Source organism: Mobula birostris, chromosome 10 (genome assembly GCF_030028105.1).
Source record: "Mobula birostris isolate sMobBir1 chromosome 10, sMobBir1.hap1, whole genome shotgun sequence".
In the NCBI taxonomy this organism is placed as follows: Eukaryota; Metazoa; Chordata; class Chondrichthyes; order Myliobatiformes; family Myliobatidae; genus Mobula; species Mobula birostris.
This window is the reverse complement of record NC_092379.1, coordinates 38,895,527-38,918,087: the sequence shown is the minus strand read 5'-3', so window position 1 is coordinate 38,918,087 and position 22,561 is coordinate 38,895,527. Positions and strand designations below refer to the sequence as shown.

Below are 22,561 nucleotides of genomic sequence, written 5' to 3'. Positions count from 1 at the left end.
CCTTCCCTCCATGCTCCCAACACCTCCCAGTCTTATTCTGGCTTCTTCCCAGTTCCTTTCCAGTCCTGATGAGGGGGTCTCGGTTTGAAACATCGACTCTTTATTGCTCAGCAGAGTTGCTGCCTGACCTGCTGAGTTCCTCCAGCACTTGGTGTGTGTGTTGTGGGTTGGAAGCAAAATATGCTTGACCCTGATGGACTGAGAGAGACACAATCTCCACCTACTGGCTGTTTATTAATACGTAAACCAGTACAGGAAAAAAAGAATTGTGGTCAGCATAGAGCAGACATGATTACATCGCACGGCAGGGCAGGCTTCTGACAACCAAGTCCAGCTCCTGGCCTTCACGTCTGGCTGAGCTACTAAGATTGGTGGAACCGTTTCTACTGACAGGAGAAGGCACCTAGGTGGGTTACTGACGCCTTAAAACAAGTTGCTTTGGGCTGATGCCAAACTATCGACCTCTGCCATTCCTTTGCATTCATCTGCTGCGTGGAGAGAGCTAGCCTGCTGTGTGGGCAACAACTTGCTCTCCGTGTTGTACTTCCCTGGCTTTCACATCATGTAGACAGCTAGGACACAACATCCATGGTCCATTCCGACCAATGCAGAACCTCCAGGCCTAGCTCATTAACAGACTCCTTCAGCCGACTGGAGGACAGTCTCCATATGAAAGACCGGAAGAACTGAAGACATTGGAGCAGAGTTAGGCCTTTCAGCCTATCGAGTCTGCTCCGCTGTTTCATCATGGCTGATCCATTTCCCTCTCAAACCCATTTTCCCTTTAACCTTTGATGCCCTATCTAATTATTTGGTGATGTGTTGCCTGAGCTGCCTATTCAAACATCCAATGTCAGTCCATCCTTTCTGAGATAAGGGGCCCAAAAATGCACACAAGGCTCCAGGTGAGGCCTCACTACTGCCTTATAAAGCCTCAGCATTACATCCTTACATGCAGAAAGACTGGAATCCTCTCTCTCACTCACACTGACACCAAGCTGTCTGGCCAGGGCAAACATCTGCCAACAGGTTTGGTTGCTAACTTGAAATCCAGCTCACGTTCCCAACCTCCGAACCAAAGCCCTGCTTGTGCTGAAGGCTAAAGCAGTGAAGAGACCCATTGGCGTGACCCTCCGACGTTCCTTCAAAGATATCCCTGCAGCTGAGGGCAGGAGTCCTTTAATAGAACATACAACAGTATAGTACAGGAACAGGCCCTTCGGCCCTCAATGTTGTGCCAGAACAATTAAATTAGTAATCAGATAGCTAACTAAGCTCATCTCTCCCTACACAATGTCCATATCCTCCCATCTTCCTCACATTCATGTGCCTATCTAAACGTCTCTTAAAAATCTCTAATGCATCTATCTCTACCACCACCGCAGGCACCCACCACTCTCTGTGTAAACGATCCGCTCTCACATCTCTGAAATTACCCTCACTCACCTCCTCCTCTCCTTGGACTCCCCGCTCTGGATCTTCTCATCTCGAATTGCCGACGGGACATCGACTTCATCACTCCTTCACTCCTCCACTGAATGCACTGCCCTCTCCCCTCCCTGCACCAATCCCAACCTGACCATCAATCTGCCTCCAAAGCCAGTCTATCCTTCCTCAAGTATGGAGACCCGAACTGCATGTAGTACTCCAGGTGCAGCCTCACCAGTACCCTGTACAGTTGCAGCATAACTTCCCCGCTCTTCAATTCAGTCCCTCTAGTAATGAAGGCCAATACTGTATTCCATTTGCTTTTGTGATAGCCTGCTGCACCTGCAAACTAACCTTTTGTGATTCATGCACAAGTACTCCCAAGTCCCTCAGCACAGCAGTATGCTGGAAATTTTCACCGTTTAAATAATAATCTGCTCTTCTATTTTTCCTAACAAAGTGGATGACCTCACATTTACCAACATTGTACCCCATCTGCCAGACCCTTGCCCACTCACTTAACCTATCGATATGTATCTCTCTGTATCTTCTGCACAATTTACTTTTCCACTCAATTTGGTATCATCAGCAAACTTAAGCGATACACTACACTTGGTTCCCTCTTTGAGATGGTTAATATATATTGTGAACAGTTGCGGGCCCAGCACCGACCCGTATGGCACCACTGCTCACCACTGATTGCCAACCAGAGTAACACCCATGCATCCGAACTCTGCTTTCTTTCAGTTAACCAATCCTGTATCCATGCTAATACATCACCCCAACTCTTTGCATCCTTATCTTATGGATAAGTGTTTTATGCAGCACCTTATCAAACACCTTCCAGAAATCCAAGTAAATAACATCCATCTGTTCCCCTCTATCCACTGTGCTCGTTATATCCTCAAAGAACTCCAGTAACTTTGTCAAACAGGATCTGCCCTTGCTGAATCCATGCTGCATCTGCCTGATGGATCCATTTCTTGCCAGATGCCTCGCTATTTCTTCTTTAATGATAGCTTCAAGCATTTTCCGAACTACAGATGTTAAACTAACTGACCTGTAGTTACCTGCTTTAGCCTACATCATTTTTTGAACTGTGGCGTGACATTCGCCGTCTTCTAGTCCACCAGAACCTGCCCACAGTCTAGAGAATTTTAGTTTATTTTCTTTCCTTATTCCCTTTCTTTATTAATTGCTTGATGGGTCTTTGTTGCTGTTTGAAATTTTTCCAGTCTTCCAGTTTCCCACTACTCTTGGAGGCTTTCTATTCACACGCTTTTAGTTTGACACCTTCTTTAATTTCCTTAGTTATCCAAGACTGGCTCTCCCCACCCTTACTGTCCGTGCTTTTAACTGGAATATACTTTTGTTGAGCACCGTGAAAAATCTCTTTGAAAGTCTTCCACTGCTCCTCAATAGTCCCACCATATAGCCTGTGTTCCCAGACTACTTTTGCACCCTCCATTTGTATGGGAAACTCAGTCATACTGTGATCACTCTTTCCGAGAGGATCCCTAACTACAAGATCACTAATCTTACCTTTCTCATTGCACAGGACCAGATCTAAGATAACACATTCTCTTGCAGGTTAAGTAACACGCTGTTCAAGAAAGCCATCATTTATGCGTTCAATGAAGTCCTCCACAAGACTGTCTCGACCAACTTGATTCACCCAATCTCTGTGCAAGTTAGTCTCCCATGATAACTGCTGTTCCATTCTCACGTGCCTGAGATATTTCTGTTTACTGCCTGTGCCACTGTAATGTGATTATTTGGTGGCTGATCGACAACTCCCACTAGGGATTTTTTTTCCATTACTGTTCCTAATCTCTACCTAGATGGACTCAACGTTCTGCTCCTTAGATCTTATATCGTCTCTCACTGTTGCACTGATCTCATCCTTACAGCGCTACCCCACCTCCCTTACCTTCCTGCCTATCATACCGTATAACCTGATATCCTTGGATATTTAATTCCCAATCTTGACTTAGCTGAGAGGTTGCTTTGAGCTGAGCTGTAAATCATCTACAAGATGTCAGCTCAGCTGAAATCATCTACATCTCGTAGATTAAATCATTCGTCCCACCTAAAACGACTTAGCACGTCAACCAAGAGAATGGTTATCAAACTGATTGTTCATTTGTATCAATAGTCCATTGATTTGGCCGGAATGGTTATCAAGCTGATTGTTCTTTGTATCCATAGTCCATTGACTTGGCTGGAATGTTTATCAAATTGATTGTTCTTTTGTATCGGTGGCCTTATAACCTCTGACAATTCTGACATCAGGCAGTGAATTAGTTGAACTGCTGGGGAGATCAGAAAGGTTCTCTCCCTGATGTCGGGTCCAAATTCACTCACCGGCTGAGCTCGAAGAAATAAACGGGTGGAAAGATAAGTAACGATCTTTTTGTACTGTTGTTATTTGATCCAGCAAAGTTACGTTTACAAACCTCCTCTGCACCTTTCCAATCCTGAGGCAACCAGAACGCGACACAATTGTGTTGTGGGTAGTGGGGAACTGGTGTGGGATCAGAAAGAGGGCGATAGGTTTGAGGAGGGATTATAAAGGGGTAGTAGAGAATGTGGTTAAGAGCATAAGATGCAGATCAGAATTAGGCCACTTGGCCCATCAAGTCTACTCTGCCATTTCATCATGGGTGATCCATTTTTCCTCTCAGCCGCAATCTCCTGCTTTCCATATAACCATATAACAATTACAGCACGGAAACAGGCCATCGTGGCCCTTCTAGTCCGTGCCGAATGCTTACTCTCACCTAGTCCCATCTACCTGCACTTAGCCCATAACCCTCATTCCTTTCCTGTCCATATACCTATCAAACTTTTTTTTAATGACAAAATTGTACCTGCCTCTACCACTTCTACTGGAAGCTCGTTCCACACAGTTACCACTCCCTGAGTAAAGAAGTTCCCACTCTTGTTACCCCTAAACTTTTGCCCCTTAACTCTCAACTCATGTCCTCTTGTTTGAATCTCCCCTACTCTCAACGGAAAAAGCCTATCCAAGTCAACTCTATCTATCCCCCTCATAATTTTAAATGCCTCTATCAAGTCCCCGGTCAAACTTCTACGCTCCAAACAATAAAGACCTAACTTGTTCAACCTTTCTCTGTAACTTAGGTGCTGAAACCCAGGTGACATTCTGGTAAATCTCCTCTGTACTCTCTCTATTTTGTTGACATCCTTCCTATAATTTGGTGACCACAACTGTACACAAGACTCCAAATTTGGCCTCACCAATGCCTTGTACAATTTCAACATTACATCCCATCTCCTATATTCAGTGCTCTGATTTATAAAGGCGAGCATACCAAAAGCTTTCTTCACCATCCTATCCACATGAGATTCCACCTTCAGGGAACTATGCACTATTATTCCTAGACCATGCTGTTCTACTGCATTCTTCAATGCCTTACCATTTACCATGTATGTCCTATTTTGATTAGTCCTACCAAAATGTAGCACCTCACACTTATCAGCATTAAACTCCATCTGCCATCTTTCAGCCCACTCTTCTAACTGGCCCAAATTCTCTGCAAGCTTTGAAAACCCACTTCATTATCCAAAATGCCAACTATCGTAGTATCATCTGCATACTTACTAATCCAATTTACCACTCTATCATCCAGATCATTAATGTATATGACAAACAACATTGGACCCAGTACAGATCCCTGAAGCACACCACCAGTCACCGGCCTCCAACCTGACAAACAGTTATCCACCACTGCTCTCTGACATCTCCAATCCAGCCACTGTTAAATCCATTTTTCTACTTAAATATTATACCTAACGATTGAACCTTCCTAACTAACCTTCCGTGTGGAACTTTGTCAAAGGCCTTACTGAAGTCCATATAGACAACATCCACCACTTTACCCTTGTCAACTTTTCAAGTAACCTCTTCAAAAAATTCAATAAGATCTGTCAAACATGACCTTCCATGCACAAATCCATGTTGACTGTTCCTAAACAGCTACCCTGTCTATCCAGATAATTATATATACCATCTCTAAGAATATTTTCCATTAACTTACCCACCACTGACGTCAAACTCACAGGCTGATAATTGCTAGGTTTACTCTTAGAACTTAGCAATTTACTCTTAACTTTACTCTTAGAACACCTCCACCACCATCACCAGCAGCTCATTCCACGCACTCACCACTCTCTGCATAAAAAGCTTAGCCCTGACATCTCCTCTGTACCTACTTCCAAGCACCTTGAAACTGTGCCCTCTCATGCTAGCTGGGAAAAAGCTTCTGACTATCCAAACGATCAATGCCTCTCATCATCTTATACACCTCTGTCAGGTCACCTCTCATCCTCCGTCGCTCCAAGAAGAAAAGGCCGAGCTTTGAGCGTCCTATGGACTCGGACCCCAAGATCCCTCTGATCCCCCACACTGCCAAGAGTCTTTTTCTTCATTAATCTTCTTATTGATTTAAAAAAAGCTTAAATACAAATCAAGAGGAGAATTCATTCAAATATATATATCGGTAACAATATAATCCAAGATTAAGATAGACATTGTCAAAATCACAGATATTGTTAAACTAGTATAAAATATATAATAAAAAATGAAAATAACAATTGTCTTAGCAGTTTATGAAGAGAAAGGAAAAAACATTGGGTTTTAAATGAAAAGGAAAAAGAACCCACTACACTAAAGAAACAAAAAAAAGAGGACTGGGCAGTCCATTTTCAGGATACGATCAAGAAAGAAAGAAAGACTTTCTGATGAAATCTAAAACTTTGAAAAAAAGACTGAAAGAGTAATAAATAATTAAATGAAAATATTGGATAAAAGGTCACCGTATTGCTAAGAGCCTTACCATTCATACTATATTCTGTCATCATATTTGCCCTACCAAAATGAACCACCTCTCACTTATTTGTGTTGAACTTCATCTATCACTTCTCAGCCCAGTTTTGCATCCTATCAATGTCCCGCTATCCACACTATCCACAACCCCGCCAACCATTGTGTCATCAGCAAATTTACTAACCTAATCCTCCACTTCCTCATCCAGGACAATTGGTGGCCATCAAGAGGTCCTGGTTTCTTCTGCTGAATGGACTGTGGGTGCTCGTCAAAGTGGTCTCCCAATCTGGGCCGGGTCTCACAGGTGAAATGTTGCCTCACCTGGAAGGACTGTTTGGGCCCCGAATGGTAGTGAGGGAGGAGATCCAGGGGCAGCTGTGGCACTTCTCCTGGTGGCCACCAATTTTAATTCTACCTCCCATTCCCATTCCAACATGTTGGTCCATGGCCTCCTCTACTGCTGCGATGAGGCCACACTCGGGTTGGAGGAACAACTCCTTATTCCGTCTGGGTAGCCTCCAACCTGATGGCATCAACATCAATTTCTCCTGCTTCCGGTAATGACCCCCCCACTTCACCATTCTCCATTCACATTTTGCTCCCTCACCTTATCTCCTTACCTGCCCATCACCTCCCTCTGGTGCTCTTCCCCCTTCCCTTTCTTCCATGGCCTTCTGTCCTCTCCTATCAGATTCCCCCTTCTCCAGCACTTTATCTCTTTCACCAATTTCTCAGCTCTTTACCTCACCACTCCCCATCTCCTGGTTTCACCTATCACCCACAACCTTGTACGTCTTCCCCACCTTCTTACTCTGATCTCATCTTTTTTTTCTAGTCCTGATGAAGCATCTTGGCCCAAAACGACAACTGACTGGTACAAGCTGACAGGAAGGTGACAGTAACTCAAATCACCTCACGTTACAACAGTGGTGTGCAGAAGAGCATCTCTAAACACACATGTCGAACCTTGAAGTGGATGGTGAAGAATACCATTTTCACAATACCAGTAATATTATTGAAAAAAAAATAACGTTGGCTTGCAGTCTATGCAGAAGTAAACATCATGGTACCTGCAGCTGCCTAAATTGACATACAGTGGCAGGAAAACGTTTGGGCACCCCGGTCAAAATTTCTGTTACTGTGAATAGTTAAGTGAGTAGAAGATGAACTGATCTCCAAAAATCATAACGTTGAAGATGAAACATTCTTTTCAACATATTGAGCAAGATTAGTGTATTATTTTGGTTTTGTACAATTTTTGAGTGAAAAAAAGGAAAGGAGCACCATTGAAAAGTTTAGGCACCCCAGAAGATTTGAGCTCAGAGATAACTTTTACCAAGGTTCCAGACCTTAATTAGCTTGTTAGGGTTATGGCTTGTTCACAGTCATCGTTAGGAAAGGCCAGGTGATGCAAATTTTAAAGCTTTATAAATACCCTGACTCCTCAAACCTTGTCCCAACAAACAGCAGCCATGGGCTCCTCTAAGCAGCTGCCTAGCACTCTGAAAATTAAAATAAATGATGTCCACAAAGCAGGAGAAGGCTATCAGATGATAGCAAAGCATTTTCAGATAGCCGTTTCCTCAGTTTGTAACGTAATTAAGAAATGGCAGTTAGCAGGAACGGTGGAGGTCAAGTTGAGGTCTGTAAGACCAAGAAAACTTTCCAAGAGAGCTACTCATAGGATTGCCAGAAAGGCAAATGAAAACCCCTGTTTGACTGCAAAAGACCTTCAGGAAGATTTAGCAGACTCTGGAGTGGTGGTGCACTGTTCTACTGTGCAGCGACACTGAAGAAATATGACCTTCATGGAAGAGTCATCAGAAGAAAACTTTTCCTGCATCGTTACCACAAATTTCAGCATCAGAAGTTTGCAAAGGAACACCTAAACAAGCCTGATGCATTTTGGAAACAAGTCAATGGTAGAATTGAGTTTTCTTCAGTTGGCAATTCTTCTAGAAGTGCCAGGATTTGTTTTCCTCAAAGACCATTTCTATATTTTAAAGATTCTTTGCTTCCTGCAGGGAGGAGGTGTGAGGCTATTTAGCTAACCATTGGTGGGAAGGTAATTTAGATTAGGAATCAATTAAAGCCAATTGTACGGACAAATGTCAACTTTCCCCTTATTATTCTTTTGCCTCGGAGAACAATTTAGAGTGATTTCTTTTTTTTAATCCTAACTTGCCCAAAGAGGTGAATATTAATGCACTGGGATCACGAATGTAATTCTGTGTCGTTTTCTTTTCTGTGTACATTGGAACAAAAAGTCTGTCAGACACAACTGTTTCATTCAATAAATCACAAGACCCACCCCAACTGAATTTGTGGCCAATGATTATAATCAATGATGGGAAGGTTCAAATAATGAAGTGCTTCAAATATTTGGGATAGCATGTTTTAATTAGTTTTAATCAGTGGCTGATGTCATCACAGTGGGTCATGACATCACAATGGCTGATGTCATCACAGTGGCTGATGACATCACAATAGCTGATGACATCACAGTGGCCAAATCAGAAACCATGAGAAATATTTTGGTGTTGATATCAGATAAGAAGCACAAACTGTTGTGTCTCAGTCTTCAGCTAGGAAATAATAGAGAGCTAAAGAGGTGATAACTCCCGAACAAAATGGGGTTGAGATGGACCAGATGCTTGCTCAGGCAGGATGAAGAGGAAAGATCTCAGGTAATTCCAAACTTGTCAGCAAGTGTTCAGTGTCCAGCAGGCCCCCGTTTTTTGAACGTTCACTTTACGACTCCTCGCTGTTATGAAAGACCAAATTAGTTACCGGTTTTCGCTGACAAGAAGGTGTTTTCACTATTACAAAAAAATGCAGCATGCACCCCGAGCAGCGAGAGTGGCGAAAATAGCGTTCAGCGTTTCTTGTGAAGCGAGCCATTATAGAGGCAGCGCGCACCCTGAGCAGCGAAAAGTGAAATAGCGTTCAGCGTTTTGTTTTGCAGCGAGCCGTTATAGAGGCAGCGCGCACCCCGAGCTGCGAGAGTGGTGAAAAGCCAAGCTTCTTCCCCGGGAACTACACTCAGCATGTCAGCATTAGGCTGCCATAGCTTTGAACTGCGTGAGATTTTCGCTACAATTGACAATGCTGCAATGATTGCAGAAAAGTATGACTTTAACTTTGAAAGGGCACGTAGGTTCAGGGCAGGTTTGCAGGATGTTTTGAGTGCTTACAAAGAACTGTATGATAGAAAGATGTGTGAACGTTCCAGTGTGCTGGCTGTCTTCTTGACTCTGCTAAGTGAAACTACGCTGTACATCAGTGGTCCCCAACTTCCGGGCCGCGGACCGCTACTGATCCGCGAAGCATGCAGTGGTGCAGCGATAGCCGGAACGCACCCAGAAAAAAGCCAAAATAAACAAGCTAATTAATTAGGTGCTGCCTGGCATGTAAATGTCGGCCCAGATCAGAGACGATGCAATCAGCACCTAATTAATTAACACACATAAAAATTGCTGGTGTACGCAGCAGGCCAGGCAGCATCTATAGGAAGAGGTGCAGTCGACATTTTGGGCCGAGACCCTTCGTCAGGACTAACTGAAGGAAGAGCTAGTAAGAGATTTGAAAGTGGGAGGGGGAGGGGGAGATCCGAAATGATAGGAGAAGACAGAAGGGGGAAGGATGGAGCCAAGAGCTGGACAGCTGATTGGCAAAAGGGATATGAGAGGATCATGGGACAGGAGGCCTAGGGAGAAAGAAAGGGGGAGGGGGGAAGCCCAGAGGATGGGCAATAATGGATGGGGTACGAGGGGGAGGTGGGGCATTAACGGAAGTTAGGGAAGTCACCGTTCATGCTATCAGGTTGGAGGCTACCCAGTCGGAATATAAGGTGTTGCTCCTCCAACCTGAGTACGGCTTCATCTTTACAGTAGAGGAGGCCATGGATAGACATATCGGAATGGGAATGGGACGTGGAATTAAAATGTGTGGCCACTGGGAAATCCTGCTTTCTCTGGTGGACAGAGCGTAGGTGTTCAGTGAAACGATCTCCCAGTCTGCGTCGGGTCTGACCAATATATAGAAGGCTGCATCGGGAGCACGGGACGCAGTATACCACCCCAGCCGACTCACAGGTGAAGTGTCGCCTCACCTGGAAGGACTGTCTGGGGCCCTGAATGGTGGTAAGGGAGGAAGTGTAAGGGCGTGTGTAGCACTTGTTCCGCTTACAAGGATAAGTGCCAGGAGGGAGATTGGTGGGGTGGGATGGTGGGGACGAATGGACAAGGGAGTCACGTAGGGAGCCATCCCTGTGGAAAGCGGAGGGGGAGGGAAAGATGTGCTTAGTGGTGGGATCCCGTTGGAGCTGGCGGAAGTTACGGAGAATTATTTGTTGGACCTGGAGGCTGGTGGGGTGGTAGGTGAAGACAAGGGGAACCCTATCCCTAGTGGGGTGGTGGGAGGACGGGGTGAGAGCAGATGTGCGTGAAATGGCAGAGATGCGTTTGAGAGCAGAGTTGATGGTGGAGGAAGGGAAGCTCCTTTCTTTAAAAAAGGAGGACATCTCCTTCGTCCTGGAATGAAAAGCCTCATCCTGAAAGCAGATGCGGCGGAGATGGAGGATTTGCGAGAAGGGGATGGTATTTTTTCAAGAGACAGGGTGAGAAGAGGAATAGACCAGATAGCTGTGAGAGTCTGTAGGCTTATAGTAGGCATCAGTAGATGAGCTGTCTCTAGAGATAGAGACAGAAAGATCTAGAAAGGGGAGGGAGGTGTCGGAAATGGACCAGGTATTCAAGGACTCGGCAGCTAACCTCAATGAGTATGCCTCAGCTGTCACAGACTTCTTTGGAAATGCACGGAGAACTGTGTGTCTCACAAGACGATCCGGGTATTCCCTAACCGGAAACCATGGATGAATTATGAGGTCAAATCCCTTTTAAAGGCTAGAGCTGCGGCTTTTAGGTCCGGGGATACCAGTGGCTACACAGAATCCAGGCGTGAACTCCGGAGAGCCATTAGGGGCGCCAAGAGGCAATATCGAGCCGAGTTGGAAGCCCAGGTTAACCAAAGGGATGCCAGTAGACTATGGCAGGGTCTAAATGAGATCACTGGGCACAAAGAAAAGGCTGGGAATTTCTTGTGTGATTCTTTCAAGGGTAACATGTTTGAGATGAACATTAAACTTTGAGGGTTTGGGCTAATAGGTTGCAGCAGGTTAGTGAAATATATGGAAGGATATAATGGGATGCATTGAAAGGGCAGGGAGGGGGCAATCCAGTGGACGGATGTACAGAATTTAAGTTGCTGGATGTTAAATGTTTGCAAGCTTCCTGCCCATCTAATCTTTATTTTATCAAATCAGAAAATACTAACAGCTCGGGAACTAATCTATTTCCATTCTCTTGCCCTTGTGCAGTCTGCTTCCTCAGAAGACAGTGCCCCTTCATCAAACGAAGCTGATAGAAAGACTAACACCAGCCCTAGTTTACAGTCATGCCAAGGATCCTGCAGCTCGTCTGACGAATCTGTATCCATGACACAATCAGGTATGAAGTTTCTGACAGCTATGTGTGAGCTTTTCAGTATTTATACTCGGTAGGTACTCACAGAATTCCATGTAAGCACAGCTAACATTACAGATCAGTACTGATGGGAGAGTCTCAGTAAATCTAGTTGCTCATGAAGGGTTGCAATTGTCCATATCAGCAGAATTGTATTCAGCTGCAAACTCTAATCTCGAGGCCTGGTCTATCACTCCTTTTGACCATTACTATCAAGCTAGGGACCAATGCCAGTTCAGTGGTGAGTATAGAAAGAAGTTTTACAAGTTGCATTGGGTGGATCTGAACTGAATAGAGCTGCTACACAGAACCATCAGCTTGTTAAATGGCAAAAGCAGCATGCAGTAAACAGATGCATCACACACAATGCTGGAGGAACTCAGCAGGCCAGACAGCATTAAAGGAAAAGAGTAAACAATCGATGTTTCAGGCCGAAAACCTTCACGACTGGAACGGAAGGAAGAAGGAGTCAGAAAAAGAAGGTGGGGGAAAGGAAGGAAGAGATACAAGTTGGCAGGTGATAGGTGATACTGGGAGAGGTGGAGCGGTTAAAGTAAAGAGCTGGGAAGTTGATTGGTGAAAGGGGTAAAGGGTTAGAGTAGGGGGTATTTGATAGGAGAGGACAGAGGACCATTGAAGAAGGGAAGGAGGAGGAGCCCCAGTGGGAGGTGATGGGCAGGTAAGGAGATGAGGTGAGAGAGGGAAACGAATGGAGAGGAGGAGGAGGCAGTTACTGGAAGTTTGAGAAATTGACGTTTGTGCCATCAGGTTGGAGATCACCCAAACAAAAAATAAGCTCTTTGCCGCTCCAACCTGAGGGTGGCCTCACAGTGACAGGAGACCATGGACTGACATAATGGGATGGAAAGTAGAGTTGGAATGGCTGGCCACCGGAAAATCCCGCTTTTTGTGGCAGATGGAGCGAAGCTGCTTGACAACTGTCTCCCAGTCTGGTCTGATCAATATATAGGAGGCAACACTAGATACTATAGGTGATCCCAACAGACTCACGGGTGAAGTGTCGCCTGGCGTGGAAGGGCTGTTTGAAGCCCTGAATGGTAGTGAGGAAGGAGGTGTAGGGGCAGGTGTGGCCCTTGTTCTGCTTGCAAGGATAAGTGCCAGGAGGGAAATCAGTGGGGAGGGATGAGTGGACAAGGGAGTCGTGTAAGGAGTGATTCCTACGGAAAGATGTGCTTGGTGGTGGGCTCCCTTTGGAGATAGCAGAAGTTGCAGAGAGTTACGTGCGGGATGCAGAGGCTTGTGTGGTGATAGGTGAGGACAAGAGGAACCCTATCCTTCGTGTGACGGCAGGTGGAAGGGTTCAGGGTGATTTGTGCAATGTGGTTGAGGGCTACGTTGATAGTGGAGGAAAGGAAGCCCTTTTCTTTGAAGAAGGAGGATATCTCAGTTGTTCTGGAATGAAAAGCTTCATTCTGGGAGCAGATGCAGTGGAAATGGAGGAACTGAGGCCAGGGAATGGCATTTTTGCAAGTGATAGGGTGGGAAGATGTCTTGTCCAGAGAGCTGTGAGAGTCAGTGGGTTTGTAAAGAGTATCAGCAGATAAACTGTCTCCAAAGATGGAGACGGGGATCGAGAAAGGGGTGAGAGGTGTCAGAAGTGGGCCAGTTGAGGGCAGTGTGGAAATTGGAGAAAGTTGAGGAAATTGATGAGCTCAGCATGGGTGCTGGAAGCAGGACCAATGCAGTTATCTTTGTAGCGTAGGAAGAGTTGTGGAGTGATGCCCGCTTAGGTTCGAAACATGGACTGTTCCACGACTGTTAACTCTCTTCCGTAGCTGTTGCCTAGCCTGCAGAGTTCCTTCAGCATTTTCTGGGTATTACTTTGGATTTCCTATATCTGCAGATTTTCTCATCTTCAATGAAGAGTTCAGCAGTTCCCCAACCAATGGATCTGATCAAAGTTCTGCCACCCTGGATCACACAGTCGTGATGGTGATAGGTTAGCTAACATGAGGACACTTCTCCAGTGAAGATCCCCACCTTCAATTAAACCAGAGCCTGGAATGAACTTTGTGAAACTATATTCAACTGGAAGAACTGAGTGAATGATGCATCTGTGCTTCCTCCCAAAGTCCTCACTGTTATAATGGTAGTTTTCAGCCAAATCAAAGAATGAGCGAGTAGCAGGAACAGCAATAATAATGAAAATGGGTAACCTCCAATGTGTCGTGCTTAAAGTTGCACTTCAGAACTAAATGCCTAGCAAGCCAAGCATATCCAGTACAGGTCTGTCAGTGGCAACTACATGTCCCTAGTTACGTTCTATCCACCAAAAGCAGAGTATATCCGATCTGGCTAATTACTGTCCTGTCATAAAAGTTGGAGGTGTCACCAACTGTGCTCTTAAGGGGCATTTGCTCTTCAGTAATCTGTTCCCCCATGCCCATTTTGACTTTCCAGGGTCAGAGTTAGTGCAGTATTTACAGGTGATTTGAGTGACTGCCTTTAATGAGGCTGTATTTGACAGGGTGTGGGATTAAATAGCCTGAATCAAATTGAACTCTGGAAATCAACATGAAAACTACACTGGCAAGATTTGTACCACACAAAGGAAAGGGTTTAAAAGCAGTGGTCAGTGAGTTCTAACTTTGGTTAGTGAAATGTTGCATGTACTCTATTTTGCAGCAAGTGTTTCTCTGCCTATTGATGCAATGCTCACCATTAGCTTCGATTTTTTTAAAAATCCAATTTTATATTTAAATTGTTTCCTGATGTTTCCCTGCTTATGATCTCAATGAGTCCACAACTGTATTTGCTGTTGAGAGTGTGAGCCACGTCTCCAACGAGGCCGTGACTCTGGCCGGTCGGTGTCCGACGAGGTTGGGGCTTTATGTGCGTAATTGGTATTTTGGGGGATATCAGTATTTCTTTCCTTCCCTGTTTGCCCTTCATCTGTCGGCTTACTGGGCCAATTAAGAAGACATTTAAGAGTCTATTGCCTTGCTCAGCTGTGTGTTAGTAGTATTCTGAGCTTTAAGAGTGCATTCAGTGAGTTATGGATCTGATTGCACTGTACAGTGACAGCTTTTGATTATATTTACGGGAGAATGGTACCAGGAGGACAGTGTCAAAATCAAAATGCATTTCCTGCCACTGGGGATCTCAGGACATGTGTGATAATCAAAACAAAATCGTATGTGAGAGTTTCCATTTAATTCTGGCAGCTATTTCTGCATTGAATCAGGTGGATTTTAATTCGAAATTTAAGCTTCAAGTAGCAATAAATGAATAGAAACTGAGTAAAATTGTTAGTTGATTTCACCCTGCTGAGGTATGTATTTTGAATGATAAATAATTGGTTGAATTGGAAGCTATTACCTATTATAACTTAGATTTGATTGCATCCTGAACAGAGAAAGCATCTGAGCAGAGTGATATCGAGGGCAGGATTCATGCACCTAAAGATGATCTGAGGAAACATAAACCTATTGTAAACAAATTGAAGAAAGGGCAGAAGCTTCGGAAGGAGAGATTGAAGGCACAGGAGGTCAGTCTCATTAACGAACTAAGGGTAAGATTGTCGTCGTACTCACCTTGACTGCCCTGCCAGTCTTTGATTAGGGCAATAAGAACGTTGTATGTATATACTACCCCAAAATCAATTTGCTATCCACAATATTTATTTTTTAATTTGGAAAATTGTTGAGGAAATTCAGTAACACACATCAAAGTTGCTGGTGAATGTTTATGTGTGTTGCTTGAAATCCTAGCATCTGCAGATTTCCTGGTGTTTGAGGAAATTAAGTGCATGATTATTCAAAGGACTTGATCTACCTTTATTCTTTTTGTTTCTGTTCCATTGCTGGAAAATCCTTTATATCACCCTCAACTCATTCTTAAGGCCCTTTGCATTGCTATATTGCTTCTGACTTTCAAAAGTCTTTGAAAAGTATGCAGCATTCAATAGTGCGTTCGGTTGTCTTTCCCCAGTTGCTGCTATTCTCCTGCTTTGTATCTGCTATGTTAAAGCAGCAGGAGGCAATGCTTTCTGAAAGTTTGGGGAAATCTGGATTGTTGCAGTCTTTACAATTTATTTTTTACAGCATTTAGCCAAATTGATTTGCCATCCTCTGAATATTTTCAGTTGTCAGCCTTGATTAATTTACCAACTAAAATTGGATTGATTAAGTTGAAAATGCTTTTGCTGATTTGTTGAGTTTGCAGCCACTGTCTTCGTATGCCGATGGAAAGCTGTTTCCAATATCCTGAGACATATGTGAATTTTGGACTGTACTTCATATTGGTTTCCTTCAGGTTTTGGTGTTTTGTTAATTGTGGCTGGTTGGTGGGTGGGTGAGCTGTAAATATTTTGTGTGTAAGGTGGGGTTGGGGGTTTCGATGTTACTGTCACTGGTCTGTTTTGCAGGCGAGGGGGTCGGGGATTGTTATTGTTTCTTTTCTTTGTCGTACTGATGGTGGGGAGAGTTGGTGTCTTTTCTTTCATCAACTCTCATGGTCTTTCTGTATTTCAGGGCTATCTGGAGAAGACCAGTATCAGAGTTGTACGTGCATACTTTGACAATAAAATGAACCTTTGAACATTTCACCGTTTTCTTTCTCTTGTATTACCAGTCCTGTGATGGATCGATTAAAAGGACTCCAGCAAAACTAAGCAAAGTGTCCAGTTCCACCAAACCACAAATCAAAACCCCTTCCTCCATTGCTGCTGAGAAGCCCAAGGCTGAACCACTTTCTCTACAAAGGTAATGTCACTGGGCAATACAGCCTTAGTTGGAAAAGGACTTCTCAGAATATTGGTAGTGTCACTGTTTTATAAGTTAAACATAATGGGATGCCTTCTCCCCTATTGAAAGTACTTTTTTTTAAATTAGGTTGCACGTGACTGTTGTTCATTTATTTAGCAGACTTCTTTAAAGAGTAGTACAGTACTTTCTACTGAGGAGGTGGAGCATGAAACAATGACAGTGACTTTTGAAATATTATTTCAGCAATTCTGTTTCTCTCTTTTTAGACACTGCTTCACCTGCTGAATATTTTGTCATTCTCTTTACATTTCCAGCATCTGCGATATTTTGATTTCTGTTTTCAAAAAGTTTACTAAATTTCTAGCAGGTTTTCTTTCAATAGCTGACTGTTCCATCCAGTGACATAATTCATTCTATTCTGCAGTTTAATGATAATCTATGATATTTGCTGTGCTCCTGAGTCTGTGGGATTTGGCTCAGAAATGTTGTGAGTAGCTTGCTGTAACACGCACGGAATCAGGCAGAATTTGTGAAAAGAGAAGCAGTCTACAATGTCGATCTGCGATCCTTCGTCACTGCAAAATTCCAAAGACAATATGATATTTATCTGCCAAGCTCTTAAGCTCAAAATTAGTTTTCTACTTTTTGTTTTCAGGGCTGAATCTGAAAAGAGCTGGAAATCGCTTCCTGAGGGTGAAGGATCTAATGTGTCATTGAGTTGCTTTGTTAAAAAGGGTACGTCTGCATCTCAAAATGTTCTCTCTGTAAACACCTGAGATGACACATTCCAAAAACACTTGATAAAAGAAAGTTTTTTAAGTTGAAAGTTTACAAGTATAAACACTTTTAAAAATTAGTTGAACAACTAAATTGTGTTTCTAAAAATAAAACCTACCTGCCTATTTCCTAAGCCAAGCTCATAGAACCATAAAAATAAATATGTTGGGAATTGCATCTGTGATGGTCAAGAAAAGAGCTACCCATTCTAATTCCACGTCCTACCTCAGGCTCTGTAGCCCAGTTGATCACAGCGCTTCAGATATTCATTTACTTTTTAAATATGAGGGGAAGTATTTCAGATCCCTCTACCATCCTCTGAGTGAAAATACTTTTAATACTACTAGCAGTTACTATGGACCTCAGTTTTTTTTTAATCCCCCTGTTCAGGAAATAAGCCCTTCTCATTTCTGCCATTTGATCCTCCCAATTTTATACATCTCAAGACTAGAAAACAACCCAAGCTTATCCAATCTTTCCTCCATAGCTACAATTTTCCAGGCTTAACATTATCTCTTGTAAGACCGACCTGGGCTCCCACAATCCAGGCTATTCATATGATACGGTATTGAAGGATTACTCTACCAATAGAGATGCAATGGTAACCGGAAACCTGTCTGGTTTTATCAATGTAACAGATAATGTAGTCCTAATTTTAAAAAGAAGTAGGAAGTGTTCTTCCTCCAGTTCTTGCCAATGTTTTTCTGGCAACCGACACTTAGAACATTATCTGGTCTGCAATCTCTCCATCACTTCAATCACTTTCAGTTACTTGGCCCAGATCACTTTATTTTCACTATGGGTTTAGTGTTTATACATTTTCATCCCCTTCCAGGAAGTCCTTAATGTTCTGCTTCTTTCTAGACAACAGACCTCATCAGTTCCCCTTCATCACCATCTTTCCTCACCTGGTAGAACTAGTTCTTACTCTCAAGTTTGACTTAGGTTTCTCCCACTTTCTCCAAACTAAAGGTGAAGCCTCGGACAGTTGCATGGGCCCCAATTAAACATGCCTTTTCAGCAGTTATATGGGACAATCCATGTTTCAAGCCTTCACTAGTAACGCCTTGGCTTCCTGCATATGGCGTGCACGCAGTAGCTTCATTTCGGGTACAGTGAACCAGATGCCCGATATGTTAACTCCACCTGCTCTCCTTGCTGATCTCCAGGGTCCCAAGCTTAAACCTCTCAGGCTGGGGATTGCCCTGCAGGTGATAGGGCATGGTCCTCAATTTCTCAACTCCCAGCATGCCCAGTAACTCGTAGATGAGTCTACTCTCGAAGTCCCATCCCTGGTCGCTATGTATCCGCCTGGGGAAGGCCATAATGCATGAAATACTTCTCCCATAACACTTTTGCCACCGTAGTCGCCTTCTGGTCCTTGATAGGAAAAGCCTGAGCATATCCAGTGTAGTGGTCCGTGATGACTAAGACATTGGCCGTGTTGCTGGCATCGGGTTCTATAGACAGGAAATCCATACACACCAGGTCCAGGAGCCCTGCACTCTGCAGGTATGACAGAGGAGCTGCCTGCACAGGCAGTGTCTTCCAGCGTATGCAGCGAATGCACGATTTGCAATACTCTTCAACCTCCAACTTCATTCAGGGCCAGAAAAACCATAGGTCTTGTCCACCCCCAAATGTCCAGGATCATCATGAAGTGAACTCAACGCAATGCTCCGATACTTCTCAGGCAGAACCAGCTGGCAACGCCGAGGTCGGTCCGGGGCTGACATGACCGGTATAAAATTTGGTTCTTTAACTTCAAACGAGGCTATTCTCTCAGTAATGGAGGTACTGAAGCTGGTTTTGTCTTCTCCGCCTGCGCCATATCCCCCTTTCCAAATACATACCAAATAGTGCCAGTGCCCGGATCACCTCACTGAGCAGCTGCCACTCCTCCAGAACTCAATTCCGGCAGCTGCTTGCTCTTCAGAGCAGTCAGGTTACAGTAAACTGGAGGTAGGGCATCATCAGAAGCCCCCAAATGATCCACTGCTCAATCCGCCCTTTCCTTTTCGTCGGCCTTCACGGTGATGGCAAACTGACACATGGCCTTTATAACCCTTATTTTGTTGTGTGGTTAGTAGAGAAACCAAATATAAAAGACAAAGACGCCACTCTTGTTAAAGTTAACAGTTTGTGCACAAAAATCTTTGGAGCTCACGCCTCCGGTGTTCCTCCTCAATGACCTCCGCCGAAACGTTGCCAACCGCTGGACCCTCGAATTCCCGTAGACTCCGTCCGGTGATCACCGAGCACTCCCCACACTCGTTCTACCTCCTCACTCGCCTCGACCGAAAAACCACAAAAGCTCGGTTCCCAGACAAACAAGATAGAATTATGTGTCTCTCGTTTGGTTAGTTCCCTGTTATCTGTAGTTAAAACCCAAATATCACAGCTACAGAGAAACTATTACATCAGCAGTTAGCATTACAGAGATGCCATTTCATTAGCCTTAGCAGTTAACATTACCAAGAAGGTGATAAACAAAACAAAATGGTATGTGAGAGTTTCCAATTAATTCTGGCAGCTATTACTGCATTGAATCAGATAGATTTTAATTGGAAACTTAAGCTTCAGGTAGCGATAAATGAATAGAAACTAAGTAAAACTGTTAGTTGATTTCTCCCTGCTGAGGTGTATATTTTGAATGATAAAGAATTGGTTGAATTGGAAGCTACTACCTATTATAACTTTGATTTGATTGCATCCCTAACAGGGACAGCATCTGCCAAGAGATCTAGTGTAGACAAATTGAAGGAAGTGCATGAAAAGTATCAGGAGGAGAGATTGAAGGCACAGGAGGCCAGACTCAGTAAAAAACTAGAGGTAAGATTATTGTTATACCTTCTTACCTTGACTGTCCTGCCAGTCTTTGATTAGGGCAATAAGAAAGTTGTCTGTATATACTACTCCAAAATCAATTTGCTATCCACAATATTCATTGTTTAATTTGGAAAACTGTTGAGGAAATTAAGTATATGGTTATTCAAAGGACTTGATCTAGCTTTATTCTTTTTGTTTCTGTTCCATTGCTGGAAGATCCTTCATATCACCCTCAACTTATTCTTAAGGCCCTTTGCATTGCTATATTGCTTCTGACGTTCACAAGTTTTTGAAAAGTATGTAGCTCATTCCACACTCTCACCACCTTCTGAGTGAAGAAATTCCCCCCTCATGTTCTCCTTAAACCTCTCACCTTTCACTCTTAAACCATGGCCTCTGGTTGTAGTCCCACCCAACCTAAGTGGCAAAAATCTGCTTGCATTTACCCTAGATCCTTCATACCTCTGTCAAATCTCCTCTCAATCTTCTATGTTCCAAGCAATAAGGGCCTAACCTATTCAATCTTCCCTCATAACTCAGGTCCTCCAGTCCTGGCACCATCCTTCTAAACCTTCTCTGTACTCTTTCAACTTTACTGACATCTTTCCTGTGGGTAGGCAGCTGAAAGTGCACATGACACTCCAAATTAGGTCTTACTACTGTCTTATAGAATTTCAACATAACATCCAAACTTACCTTGATTTATGAAGCCCAAGGTGCCAGAAGCTTTCTTCATGACCATATCTACCCATGGCACCACTTTCAGTGAATTATGGTCCTGTATTCATGGAAATGGATGACCAAAGCAGAGGCTCGGCATCTGTAGAAAGAGAAACCATTTAATGACTGGGCTCGGGACTTGTGCTGACGAGAATAATGTTGTGCGGTGCCCAGTGGAGTGGCCAGTAATATCTTTTTTTTTCCACAATGCTGTTCAGGGTTGGATGGCATTGATCAATTTCATTTCTTTCCTTTCCCCAGTCACGGTTGAGCAACATAAAGCAACTGTCCACAATTGCCTTGGCCTTGGGGGTAGAGCATACCCGGAATGAGCTGCTCCCACTTCTGACTGGTAGGTACAAAGCTGCGTGTGGTTGGGCTGCTTCGGTTTGAACAATCGCCTCTCAGAGTCACCTTGCCACTGATTTCTCGTCTAGATGCAGACACCATTTTCGATGAAGACGAGGCACTGCTGGCATTAGCGGAGCAACTAGGGAGCTTCACGGTGCTCGTTGGCGGACCGGAGTATGTTCACTGTTTGCTGGTAAGAGCGGACGTACATTTACAAAGCACTGCACAAGACGGACACGCGGTTAATGCCATTGAAGTGGTATTACTGTCTTAATAAAGGTTAATTTCCAGAAGATGATTCTCAAAGCAGCAGGGTTCCACAGGCAATGATAAAGTAAGTGACTTTATAATGAGTCATAGAAAAGTTCAGCACATGTTCCCCTTAAATATTTCACCTTTCACCCTTAACCCATGACCTCTAGCTGCAGTCTCATCCAACCTCAGTGGACAATGACTGCTTGCATTTACCCTATCTAAACCCCTCGTAATCTTGTCTCCTTCTGTCATATCTCTTTGCAATCTTCTATGTTCCAAGTTAAAAAGAAGTCCTAACATATTCAATCTTTCCATATAACTCAGGTCCTCCAAACCCGGCAATGGCCCTGTAATCTTTCTTTGTTATGATGGGTTGCATGAATGAGGGGTAAACGGACACATACAGAACCCTCTCTGCTTTTATTGTTTGCAATAAAATCTTTGAGGCAGATGAGGCTTTGTGCCACCCCAACACATTTGTAGGCACGAGAAAGTCTGCAGATGCTGGAAATCCAAAGCAACTCTCACAAAACGCTGGAGAAACTCAGCAGCTCAGGCAGCGTCTGTGGAAAAGAGTAAGCGGTCGATGTTTCTGGCCGAGACCCTTCTTCAGGACCTGGTTGAAATATTGGAGGAGTGTATCATTGAGAATTGCTACAGTGAAGTGTAGTTACTCTACCCCTGATCCAGGTTCACCCACGCAGCCTGTTGGAAAACATACACGGACTGATACCGTCCCCCGAACACTGAAACCTCTGCTCTGTATTGACCAAATATACGTTCAACATGAGCCCAACTGGGGGAAACAAAACACAGATTTTAATGCCCAGATGCAATGGTCCTATGCATTAAATATTTATTTAAAATAACATACTTGTATTGTTTTTAAATACCCGTAATGGGGAACAAGATTCTGAAATTAAATAACGAGGGCCTCAGGCTATTACAGGGCATAGATCAAATTGAAATGATTTTCAGTGATCAGTTCATCATAGGACAATTCAGAATTAAAACAATGAAATCAATTTATGAAACCACCAAAGTAGCTCGATCAATGAGGTTTAACCAGGATGCTGCCTGCTTTAGAGGAAGTGCTGCAACTT

At 43.7% G+C, this 22,561-nt stretch overlaps 1 protein-coding gene across 1 annotated transcript in view; it reads left to right on the top strand.

Annotated features, from left to right (window-relative positions):
• The first annotated feature begins 19,490 nt into the window (after positions 1 to 19,490).
• The window catches only part of LOC140203604 (serine/threonine-protein phosphatase 2A 65 kDa regulatory subunit A beta isoform-like), a 51,858-nt gene continuing 48,787 nt past the window's right edge, over positions 19,491 to 22,561 (top strand). Inside the window, exons 1-4 of the mRNA XM_072269652.1 lie at positions 19,491 to 19,662; positions 20,026 to 20,135; positions 21,114 to 21,204; positions 21,296 to 21,396. Coding sequence (XP_072125753.1) covers positions 19,491 to 19,662; positions 20,026 to 20,135; positions 21,114 to 21,204; positions 21,296 to 21,396 — 474 coding nt within the window. The remainder of the gene's footprint in view (positions 19,663 to 20,025; positions 20,136 to 21,113; positions 21,205 to 21,295; positions 21,397 to 22,561) is intronic.